We start from the raw sequence: 12,585 nt of genomic DNA, 5'->3' as shown, positions 1-12,585 counted from the left end.
ACTTGGACTTTTAAACATTTAAACAAAGTATATTATGTATATATATATTGTTTTTTATATATATATATATAAATATATATATATAAGAAAAAAAAGGTGTGCCCTGCATTTCTACTCATCCACCTCAGTCTGTTATTTTAAAACAACCTTTTTCTACAGCAGCAGGTCTCTGGGATATGTAGGTAATACTTGTATATATGTAGAAACAATTTTTTTGTTTTACCTCCCATTCTTTTTTGAAAAATAACTTAAACTAAATGAGATGGAGAGCTTTGGTGAACAATGATTTCAAGTAGTACCAAATGTTTTAGTTGGATTTAGGGCTTTGGGTGGAAAACTGTTGTTAATGCTGGAAGTAAAGCATTTGCATCAGCCTCAAGTGTTTTTATTTTATTTTTTACTTTCAGGTTTTTAAAAGGTTTTCTTGTATATCATTTTCTATCTTTTGCTCCTCATTCACCATCATCCTTGATCCCACTGAAAAAAAAGCTCATCCCAAAAGCATGATTGTGTCACCCTCATGCTTGACAGTGGGGTATAACCCAGTTTTCCATCATGTCAGATGCCAAATTGTATCAGGTGTGTTCTAGCCTTTAGTTTTCCATCATCTTGCATCATTCATCCTTCCGGCTCTTCAGGACTGGAGTTTGCTACCTTTTAGTTTAATCTTTTACCTTTCAGTCTTGTTCTATGGTGCATTATTCTTAACAAGCTACAACAGAACAAAAATTCTTTCCTCAGGTGGTCACATGAACGTTAAACAGATCGGCCAGATTAATATCATTATTTGCACAAGTTCAACCTTATTTGTCTATACAGTAACAACAATACGTATAAATATGTTTTATTTCCATTCTTATATATTCAGCTTCCTAAGACAGCTTGTCACAAACTGCGCTTGTGATCTCAACTTTTTAGTTTTATCCTCATCTCATCTGACCTGCTTGGTCTGCTCCTTGATCCTTGTGATGCTGTTTGTTCACCAATTTTCTCTAAAAAAAACATTGAATGTACAATGTTCTTTAATGGAAGGGTATGTAGAATTTCAAGCACAACTGTATGTGTGTATATATAGGGTGTATATTAATGTGTGTGAAGTAACAAATTCAAGTGCTGCATAAAAATGTGGTTAAATAAAGGGGTTAGTATGCTTTCACAGGACTCGGTGTGAATTTGACTGTAAAGTGATTAATGATTGCTTTAAATGAGAAGGAACATTACTTAATGACTTCTTTAGTGTTAACCTGAATTTGTTTTTTTTTTATTATTTAATTTGTGCTGCAACTTTGTTTAGTTTTGCATATTAAAATTATTCTCATAGATTGTTGTGTTAAGATGTCATCACATTTGTACACTGTTTGAGGTTAAATTAAGCAACTTGTTTTGTTCTTTTGAGTCATTTTGTAAATTCTGACTCAGTGTGGACCGTCATCCTTTTTGCAGGTTTGATGCACTCAGTTTTGGTCTTCTTAGTATTTAGGTCAAACCATATGGCTATAAGCGGTTTGACATGAGGCTTTGACCCGATTTAAACCAAGCCCGTCCAGATCAGCAGCTTTTGATAAATACAAGCCATTTTTTCCTCTCTGCTTCAACGATAGATACGGGGATAGGTGGGAAATTTTAATACATCTGAAAAAAAATTTAATTCAAGGGCAACAATAAACATGGTTTTATTTTATTTTTTATTGAAAAACTTGTTGATCTCACTGTTTTGCAAACTCAATATTTGTGCCTCCAATACAATTTCTTAAAATGTGTTTTCTTCTACAGGAAGGCTTCCTATTAGGGGATGTAAGGCAGGAAGAGACGGTCAGCATCAGTGACACACAAATTAGCAGTTCGGAGCTGGTGCAGGTTGTAGGTAAGCACTGGTCAATTAAAACATTGCTTATTAATACATATATGAACTCATTTATGCGAGTCAACATTCCTTAAAACACAGTTACTGGGTCAAAGTTTATCAGTATGGATTTTTTTCTAAAGAAATTTTGCTAGACCAATAGTGTCACATTGAATTACTTAATTAATGGTAACTAATTTCGATTTGCCACCTTCTGTGTCAAAGTTCTAAACTTCTGTATTCCTAGTAAAAGCTGCTCCTTACAAAGACAATGTCACTAGTAGTTTATTATCTACATTTTGTCAAATATGTTAAGTCAAATGCACGGGCCAATCTAGGATCAGAGGTCTATTTCCCAGTTTTCTACATATATTTTCTACATTTTTGGAGCTTGCTCAGGACTCTTAGCCATTTACTGACTCAATAATTCATTAATTGATGGTACCTGAGACTTTAACCAAATTTCAGGCAAGCAAAGCAGAAAGTGCCCTTTTTTGCAAAAATAATTCAGACCATTTAAAGCTTTCATGTAAGCTTTCTTATGTGCCAAACTTGGTGTGTGGGAACTAGATTAAGAAAATGTAATAAACAATTCTTGTTTAGACAGAAATCTACTGATATGTCAAATGTATTGGTGCTTCTGGAAAGCATTTAATACGGGCTGATGACACAACTTCCATGATAAATGTGAAATTATCTACTATCTATTCTGTTTCTTACCTGTTCTCCACACTCAGTCCTGCAGTAGGACAATGCATTAAGATGAAAGAATATATTCATGATTGTTTGTTACTGAAACAAATTGTTCTTCCCCTTCCAGAAATCCATAACCATGACCCCTGTGGGCAGTTGTTTAGGTAAGCAACAACCTTTTTAAATTAAACCTCCAATGATGATCTGCTACTTGCAGACTTCCTGATAATCTTCTGCAGTAATTCGGCTAAAATTATTTAAATAAACGCTTTATTTTTCCAAGCAAAACAATGTCTGAAATGTCAGTGGGTGTATATTTAATAAAGCTGTTCTCCACTCACTGCTAATAGTCATTTAATCTAACAGTAGGTGGCTCCCTCTGACTAGACTGGATGTTACTGCAGGCCTGTGGTAGAAAAAAACATGATGAACCTGATGCATGAATGTGATCTATTTTATTTTTTTTTTCTCTTTTATCAGCTTTTATGACTACGCGGGTAAAGTCAGCGAGGAAACTCTAAACAACATTCTTAAAGATAGGCGGAAAGTGAGTTCTTTCATTGTTTAGACTTTAAAATTATGTTGTTATAAAAAAAAAAAGGCTAATTTCATTGTTTTCCCATTTGCTTTAAAAATAACTACATAATAGTTTTGTGAAATAATGCAGGACAGTATTTTAAGTCCATTAATGAAATCTAATTGATTTTCAAACTTGTGTGCAGAATGTGATTGGTTGGTATCGGTTCCGGAGGAACACGCAGCAGCAGATGTCCTTCCGAGAGCAGATCATCCACAAACAGCTGACTCAGCTGCTTGGTGTGCCCGACCTCGTCTTCCTCCTTTTCAGCTTCATCTCCACAGCCAACAGCTCCACACATGCACTGGAGTATGTGCTCTTCAGACCCAACCGAAGGTGCCAACGAATCACATTATCTTTTCAACATGTTGTCCGGTCATCCTATTCTTTAGCAACAGTACGTGTCTGCTGAAATATTTATGTCTTTATTGAGATTTCCTTTTTTGAAGGATGAAGCTCCAGTTTAAACTTTTTACATCTTCTCCTCTCCTTCTGGAGTGCATGGTGACACAGACAAATATTGACTTTTGTGGAAAAGATGTATTAAAACAAGACATCAGATAAACTCACCTTGCAATGCAGTTTGCAAAATCTCATTCAAGGAAAACTAATAACTTTTCTTTACATTTATTTAATGGGGGGAAGTGTTTAGGGAAAGAAAAGGTTCTTGTTTTTACAAAATTAGCAGCTGCACAATAAGCAGTGTCCTGATGGTCTCTTTTTTTTGTAGTAGACTTAAGAGTCTCTATGAATTATAATCCAGTAGTTTCCATGGGATTCACACTAGTATTTCTTTTAGTCTCTGACAGTGGAACTAGTCTTATACTGGCGAGCATGTGCCTGAATCTGTACAATAAGACTTGAGTGCTACTTTAAAGCAATAACAGGGTTTCTGCAGATCATTAAAAATAATTAAAAGTCATTAAATTATTATTTTTGTAAATTAAGGCCTTAACTGGCATTAAAATTCATTAAATGTGATTATTGTGGCATAAAAAAAATAGAAAACTATAACAACAATTTCATCTGATATATTTGTGTAGAACTGCTTCCGGTTGATCGTAAAGCAATTTGTTAAGAACAGAAGCTCGAGGCGGAGAAAAAGCTAGTGAATGAGAAAATGAAAATTTCAACAAAAGTGTCTGGAAAATTAGGAAATCGGAACACAGCTGCATATGTGTGTGTATATCTTATTTCTAAGAGCATTAAAAAGCATTAAATTAGAGTTACTCATTCCTGTATAAACCCTTAATAAATTATCCAGTTGAGACGTAAACTTCTAACTACACCGGCATTATGCCCATAAACATCCCCTGCAAATTGACAGAAAAGGTAGATGGTCTGTAATGCTAAGTGCCTGATTGTTTTCCAAATGCCTCTAGAACCTTTTTAGATTTTACAGCATAAATGACTCTTTAATATTCAGATATTCTGGATGGTTAACAGTCCCTCTGTCTTTAATCACCAAACTTTTAAAATGTTATAGGAGTAAACAAAGAACTGGAATTCTGGAATGAAGGAAGCTTTTTTTTTCCCAGGTTTCTGGGAATTTCTGTCTGAAATTTTGAAAAACTACTCGTCAAGTTGGACCAGCTAGAAGAGCGAGATACGCGAGAACGCTGGGACCCTTTTTCCACCTGGATCCCCGCTATTTTTCGCCATCATGTCCCTCCGTTGTCGGACAAACTCGCCCCCACTTCTTCACCGCCTCGGACCATCTAGACCCACAGCGTATAGCGCAGACCACGCTTCAATATTGTGCATAAATCAAAAATATCTGCGTCAAGCTCATTGCGACACACTGCTGCAGGAGTATAATCAGCCCTTTAGAATCCACATGAAGCAGCCTTAGAAACCATGTCACCTCTTTTGCTAAGTTCAACCTCTAACTAAGTTGGTAACAATGCCAGAAACAATCATTGATGTGAATCTGTCAATATTCCGGGATTATAATCTACTGGTATTAACTATATAAACTGGATATGTAGAGAAAAGAAGCACATTCAAATAGCCAGAGCAATCCAAGATTCAGAGTTACTTTATACCTGCAAATAGATTTGTTTGCAGTGGTTCAAAACACATACATTCTCATCTTTCTGTTTGTAGTGAGGACCATGTATCGATTTCCATTGATTTTTCAGTCATTTACACCCCTTTCTATGCCCTATCCCTCACTATAACTGAACCTAAACATAACTCTAAACTGGATTCACATCTTAGCCCTAAACCTAACCATTTGCAAAATAGCTTGTGAGGAACCAGAAATGTCCTCAATTCACAATTACCTGATCTCTCTTTGCTGATAAAATATGAAAGCGTCTTCTACTCAGATGGCCAAATAGGAAAATAAACAGTTGTGTTGTGCTGTCCTTAAGAGGACTTTGCCCCTGACCATTACAAATACATACCTTAACCTACACTATCTTACCTTTGTCCTGATTTCTAAACCCAAGAGGGGAAATATTCTGCATAGGTAGCAGTTGACTGCTCCCTTTGAGGACCTTTACGTTCATGCAATTGTGAGCAGAAAGAGGCTCAAGTTTAGTGGCTGAATCAACAAGGTTTCTAACTTGGTTTAAGCCAATAAACTGGAGATTCTGAGCTTAAAAATCGACACACTTTAAACATAAAACCTGAACAATAAATATATGACCTACTGTAACATAGCTGTTATTTCAGTTTCTGGAAATTAGTTAGTAATGATGTTGTGATTTGGTACTAACTGGTTATTTCACCCAGTAGGTACAACCAGCGGATTACTCTCTCCATCCCAAATCTTGGCAACACAAGCCAGCAGGAATACAAACTCTCCTCAGTACCTAACACCTCAAGCAACTATGCCAAGGTCATCAAAGAACACGGGTAAGTCTTCTTTGATTTTTTTTTTTTTTTAGTGCTTCTTCAATGCCTCTGCTAACAGTTAAGTCGGTCCTAATATTTATTGAACTGCAGCAGCTGTCGTTTGTTCATGATGGGATTCATAAGGTTCATTTTTATTAGTTTTTCCAATTGGTTCTCTACAACCCAATTTTATTTTATTTGTTCCTAGACGAGCAAGTACTTCCACTTCAAGTCCTTTACTAAACACATTTTTTAATGTAAAGAAAAAAACTGGCAAATTAAAAAGAATGGAAACTTTTTGTTTGTTTTTATTATAGCTCTGTTGCTCTTAATAAATCAAAACTAAACTAACAAAGCATAATATTATTTATTCTTAATATATTAGCAATACATTCAAAGAGCCAAAGACGTGGTAAACTGTCTATTTCATGAAAGAAAAATGGTTCAGAGAGAAGTTTTTAATTAAAGTTATACACATAATCCGTCTCTTTGTCATCAGAGTATCTGATACGGCAAAGTTTATTTTATTAGTAGGGAAAAAATATTGGGATGAATATGACTGTCAGCAGTTGGCACAATAATGAGATGCACACACTGATGCTCTACTTAAAATGTTAGGTTTAAGAAGTGTCCTCATGCCTTGTAGCTCTTTCATGTGCAAGAAGTTGCCAAAAAGAGTCCCATGCTATGTCTTTTGTTTTGCATTTTTTTTAAATGTCAAAGGAGAAAGAGAAACATTTTGGAGTTCAGGCCATATAATCGCAGGAATTTGCCCCTATGCTTGTAGGATTTGTGCCCTTTTTATATTCATTTATGGTTAAAACAATAAAGCCCCTGGAAGACTCTGGTTGTGAGTTATTTTTTTTAAAGGTTTAATGTTTCCTTCATTCAAACTCTTCTCCAGTTTCTGTAGTTAACATCCACCTTTCAGATGGACTCAGCCAGATATATATATATATATATATGAATAAATAAATAAATAAAGTTTAATCAGCAAAACTGCGTCAAGATGTAAACAAAACCAAAAAGATGTGTTTTTGAATATAGTTTATGTTTTTTCAGATGTCATGGCCTTTTACACATAGAAAAAAAAACTGGTTGGATAAATAAACATCTTGCACTGTTATCCTTTTAAGCCTATTAACGATTTTTTTTTTTTTGGTTTAACTGTATAATACCAGAGAATATAACAGAGTATATGTTTAGCTGCTCGAAGCTGAGGTCTTCAATAAAAAAACTCACATGCAATGCAGGTAAATGCTCTTTATGTCCAGCAGGCACTAACATCAGCACAGTAAAACAATATGAAGTTAGTCTGCGCCTGGTAACAGTTGCATCCCAGAGTTAGTCATTGTTCCTGAGTTCAGCTGCAGCAATGCAAAGTTATGTAACAATTGGAATGGTCAGAAGGACTGAATTGCATCTTTCTAGATTATTTTTATTGTTATAATATTGATGATTGATTAATATCTAGTCATCACTTTTATTTTTGTTCTTTTTTTTCATAAAGTCCTTGTCTGTCTTTCTTTGTCTCTGTATTTGGTGTAGTGCTGATGGCTGAGCCCATGGGAAGGCTGGTATGTGACAGCCAGCACATGCGTTGGCTTGTGTCTTTTGCCTAAATTTAGATCCACTGTTTCTGCTGTAGATGAGCTTCGATCAGACTGGATTTAGTTGGGCCTTCTTGTCCAGATATCATCGCTCAACTTGCAATGCAAATATTTCCCAATATTGACAGGCGATGTAATCTCCTAGATGGCTTAGGTTTGTACTTTGTAATAATTTTTCAATGAAACATAAAAATGTTGTTGTTTTTCCCCCCATGTTTAATCAGAGCCGAGTTCTTTGACAAAGATGGTGTAATGAAGGACATCCGAACAATATTCCAAGTCTACAGTGCACTACAAGATAAAGTCCAGGTATTTTTCTTGTAAATGTGTTGGATTTCTGCGTACTACATGATGGTATATTGGTTTTCACCTTCTGTTCTTGTCCGCAGGCTGTGTGTGGGGAGGTAGAGCAAAGTGAACGTGTTCGAGAAAAACTTCAAGACGAGGTGAACAAACTCAAACAGCAGATTGCTCTCAGGAAGCGTATGACTGCAGAAGAGGAAAGAAGTATGTATCTCCTTTGGTCCAAAAGTCAAGTGCAGAGCATAACATTCATATAGGTGCCAATATATCAGATATACATTGCCTTAGAGAAGTTTTCATACCCCCTCCAAAGAAGAGGTGGCTAAAAATGTCCATTCTTTTCCATTTGTTTTTCTTTGAGTTGTGTAAATTCATTGGTGAACTTTTTCTTTCCTGCATTTTCCCTCACAATTTGAAAAGTTAGCTAACTTTTTCTTTCTGTTTATTTGGAAAGGGCTCCGTGAGGACTCCCGCCCCCCACCTGAGGAGAACGCAGAACCCTGCGAGGCTTCACTTCTCTCCAGGATAACTTTTGATTCACCCTCTGCCCCAGAGCGACCCAGCACCTCACCAAACCCCCCGTCGTATGCTGACCTCTTATCCCAAGATGACAATCTGCTCTCCTCCTCTTCCCCACCAACCAGTGCTGCTCTGTTGCCAAGGCCCCAAGCTGTGGGTTCGCCAGGACACCCAACACCGGTTCCTGTGCAGACGGACCTGGGACTGGGCCTCAGGCAAAGCATGGGCCTCGGCTCCAGTTTGGGTGCAGTCAGCACTCCCAGCACCCCATACCTAGGAAACGGTGATGGATCAAGCTCTGATTCTTTAGACAGACAGGCTGCTGGGCAGGAAGACGATGAGGAGGACGAGGACGACGATGAGGATGATGAAGACGATGCAGATGAGGACAGTAGTGAATATGAGAACTTAGTGAGTGAAGGATCTCATATGGTCTCAGCCAGCGTTTTAGCTCAAGGCCGACCAGCAGCCCTCAGCCCGGATGGGGACGCCCGAGGCTCACAGCTCACATAGAAATATGCCACAGGATGTGGAAAGGACACAAATAAGTGACACACCTGCAAAGGTGGCCATCTGAAGCAATCAAAGATAAGCAAATGTAGACAAAAGAAGTGCCAGTGTTGAAAGTGAAAGGCATGCACAGGTGGTTTCCCAATGTGCAATTTGTCTTCTTTTTTTTCTTTTAGGGAAAACCTTGCAAGGCTGTGGGTAGAACCTGTCCGTTTTTATATTCTTGAGGCCATTTAAGGTACCTAAATGTGGACCTGATGAGTTCTAAATGAGATGGATTAAACAAAGCAGTTTATGCCAGCTGGTTGGCAAACTTGCTTTTGATAAAGCACCCCTACACTCTCTTAATGTTTGTTTTTCTGTGTCTTGTCGCATTTGCATTACTGATTTGAAGCACCGTTTCTTGCATTACTTCTTGCACAATCAATTTTCTTTTGTCGTTCCCACCTTCCTTCTTTTAAGCTATCCCTTTAAGAAAGCAAAGGGACGTTTCTGCGGCCTTTAAACATTTTTAAACTTTTAGGCAAACAATAACTGACTTGCAGGACTCTGCTCCACCGTGTCTAATTGTTAAATGAAAAAGTTGCCTGTTTAGACGGTGAATAGATTTCATGTCAAATTTACTCTGCCACTTCCAAATGGGTGCTCTATATATGTTATATATTTTGTTGCAGTAACAGTTTCTCTTATTTGATTAAGAATATTACCATTCTGTCACTAGCATTATTTTTATGCGCTTTGCTGCACTTAAAACTTCAGATTCCTTTTTTCATTTTGCTTTACGAATGCTGACATGTTGTCCTGTTTAAGCACCTGGAGCCAAACTTGGACTCACCCTTTTTTGTTTTTATTTTACATTGTTTAGGGTTTACAGGGCAAACACGGTGTACTGTAGCTTTACTAACAAGATGCTTAAAGTTCCCTTTGCTGCTGCAACACAGAGCTACTAGTAAAATTGCATTTGTCTGTTTCTCTTCATATAAAACCTGGCTGCTACTTTCATTTTCACCTTGCTGGTTGTCTCAATACTACTGACCGGGCTCATATAACCACTTCCAACACACTTTCACAGACATGTCTCTATTAAAGCTGTAATGGAAGGCCCTGTGTGTTAATTTTAACTGTGGAAATAGAGGACAATGTCTTGCCTTCTTGTCTTTGCATAGTTAACAGCAGCGCTAATGTATTCTCACCTGCTCGGGCCGGTGTTTTGTGTGTGGACCTAGATAATGTGATTTTCAGAACCCATCATGACCCTGCTTTAGTATACAGTGCCTTCCACTCAGGGCAGTTTATGCGTCTGCGCTCAGAGCCAAGATTTCGGAAGTAGATAAGATCTTATGTCTTTTCCATTATCAGCTTTCAGTCTCTTTACTTAAAGGTACAGCAACTGTTTTCCTTCCTGAGTAAATGTTTTCTACCTAATAGGCATGGGCCAGTATAATAACCTTAACTACAAATATCACAGTACGGGTAATTCTGCAAAGGTTTATAACGCATGTATTGCATGTTCTTAATCATTGTTAAACCAAAAGGCAGCAGATTCCTGTGAATACTAGGATAATCCTCACTTGTTGACTTGGTTGATGGGTATAAGGTTTTTTTAGTCAAATTATGACTTGACTTTCTTAATATAGTCACAGTTTTTCAATAAATGTAATTCACAAAAGTAATTTTTCACTTAAAAGCAATTTTATTAGTCCAACTTTCTATATGGGTGGAATCTGAAGTTGGCTGCTTAGAAATATTCCTACCTAAGCTTTGGTTTCTGCTCCTTTTGTGTCAAAACAACGGCTGGTTCATTTGTCTTGTGTGCATCTTTTTTCAATTAGAAATGTTTGCAAATAGCGACATCTGCCTTTGTTGTCGGCACAGGAAAAAAAAAGTAAAAATCAATAACCTTGTTTCAGGAGGCTAACCAGCAGTGCTCAGCAAGAGATTGCTGGAGAGGTCACCCTGGGCTCTTTTATGCCCCTACCCAGCAGAACAAATCTCCCAACAACCCCAGTTTATTCTCTGACCTCTTATTAAAATGACAAAAACAATCAGAACCATGGTTTTCCATTTTAAAACCAAAGTATAACCTTAAGGTTGTATGAAATTTGATAAACATGAATAAAGATATTTGATCAATTAAAAAGCAGTTATAAAAAAAAAACATTTATTCCATCTAGAAATGCGTGCTGAAGCTTTCTGTGTTGAAATTGAGCGACATGTAGTTGCCTTGTTGCAGCCAGCTGATTGGCAGACCAATCTTATTCTTGTATTTATGGGGCTAGTGAGAAACCCAGTTATCGAGCATTGTGTTAAAACGACTTCATACTGTAGGAACTGTAACATTGAAATTATTTATGTGAGACCATAACTTTCTTTTTTTAACATGTATACCGTACCTTGATAGCGGTAACTGGCCCATGCCTATGGTCTACATCAAGCTGCTTTCTGAGTTCATTTCCCATGCTGCTTTGTAGAGCTTCTGTATGTTATAGTTAGCAAAAAAAAAAAGCTTGATGGCTTAAAACTGGAAAAGCAGCCAAGTCCAATGAAGCAAAGAAAATGTGATGGGTGAAGAACTGAGACGTGCTTTTGCAGAGGACATCAACAGGAGTGGTGGTGAACGGTTGTGGGACACCTTTGCATGAACTGGTGACATTCAGCATGGACTTATGTTTGCACTGCACAAGATATATTTTGTGGTGGGGAGAGGCTTTGTCTTGTGAACAAGCTTTGCTTTATTTAGATACTGTCAGTTTTTTTTTGCTTTTGTTTGCCTGGATTTGTAATGCCAATGGATCACTGACAAGGAACTGGCACTCAAAATGTTTCATAATAACCTAGTAATTGTGAAAAGTAAAATGAGTACTGAAACAAATGAATGTATATTAGATAGCAGTGGGGAACACATAAAAAGCACTTACTGTCCTGAATAAGCTTGTCCTAGATGAGTGATGTATAGAGTACCATTTCTCACAGATGGTTCTCTTGTAATCTTTGTTCTTCACATCCATTGATCAAGGTTTGTGGGCTTTGGGCGCAGTGAAAACACGCTGGGCTTAGGCGCAGGAGATTTAACTTATTTGAGAATCTACTCTGTTTAGATCAATATATTTTCAAGTTGCAGCATAATCCAAATGTATACTCTCGTACTTTCACTGTATGGGGTGACATTTTGCTTCCTCTGTGGAGTCTGCCGTAACGTAATCACCTCCATAAAGCACAAAGTCCAGTGCACACACCTTAGGTTTTAGTTCTTGTTTTTTTTTTTTTTTTTTTCCTCTGGCTTTGTGTACATGATGAAAGTTGACCAGGGACTTGTTTGGTTAGGCACAGAGAACAAGGTGGTTAAATTGAGGGAAAATAAATAAGACATTCATATTTGATGTGACGTTCCTTTGTTTTCTTAATAAGCAGGCTACTGGTTTACAAACTGTACTTGTTTTACTTGTAAAACTGTTTTGGTAATACAATTGGAGGTATATTTTCATCTTGTCCTGGAGACTGCAAAAATTAATAGATATTAAAATAAGTTATAAAACTTTATATCTAAATATAACACATGAAAGCAATCCAAATTTGAAATATCAGTTTAATAAAGGTGTTATTGTTGCTGATCTGATATACTTTTTAAAATGTTAAGCTTTGTAGACGATTTATGAGCAATTGGCCTCAAAGAGCTTAACGTGATGCAG

General features: G+C 37.0%; 1 protein-coding gene across 2 annotated transcripts in view; it reads left to right on the top strand.

Annotated features, from left to right (window-relative positions):
* fam175b (family with sequence similarity 175 member B) overlaps nucleotides 1-12,419 on the top strand; it is a 13,752-nt gene extending 1,333 nt beyond the window's left edge. The window contains exons 2-9 of one of the 2 annotated variants that reach the window (XM_015385213.1): nucleotides 1,774-1,864; nucleotides 2,664-2,700; nucleotides 3,017-3,083; nucleotides 3,259-3,449; nucleotides 5,856-5,975; nucleotides 7,789-7,873; nucleotides 7,954-8,071; nucleotides 8,322-12,419. In XM_015385213.1, the coding sequence (XP_015240699.1) occupies nucleotides 1,774-1,864; nucleotides 2,664-2,700; nucleotides 3,017-3,083; nucleotides 3,259-3,449; nucleotides 5,856-5,975; nucleotides 7,789-7,873; nucleotides 7,954-8,071; nucleotides 8,322-8,899 (1,287 nt within the window). In that variant the 3' untranslated portion in view covers nucleotides 8,900-12,419. Of the gene's footprint in view, nucleotides 1-1,773; nucleotides 1,865-2,663; nucleotides 2,701-3,016; nucleotides 3,084-3,258; nucleotides 3,450-5,852; nucleotides 5,976-7,788; nucleotides 7,874-7,953; nucleotides 8,072-8,321 lie in introns of both variants that reach the window. The other variant, XM_015385212.1, reaches the window with a different exon arrangement.
* The last annotated feature ends 166 nt before the right edge of the window (nucleotides 12,420-12,585 follow it).

This window comes from Cyprinodon variegatus, unplaced genomic scaffold, assembly GCF_000732505.1.
Source record: "Cyprinodon variegatus isolate N-32 unplaced genomic scaffold, C_variegatus-1.0 Scaffold333, whole genome shotgun sequence".
In the NCBI taxonomy this organism is placed as follows: domain Eukaryota; kingdom Metazoa; phylum Chordata; class Actinopteri; order Cyprinodontiformes; family Cyprinodontidae; genus Cyprinodon; species Cyprinodon variegatus.
Note: the sequence above shows the minus strand (reverse complement) of the source record. Positions and strands in the feature narration are given on the sequence as shown.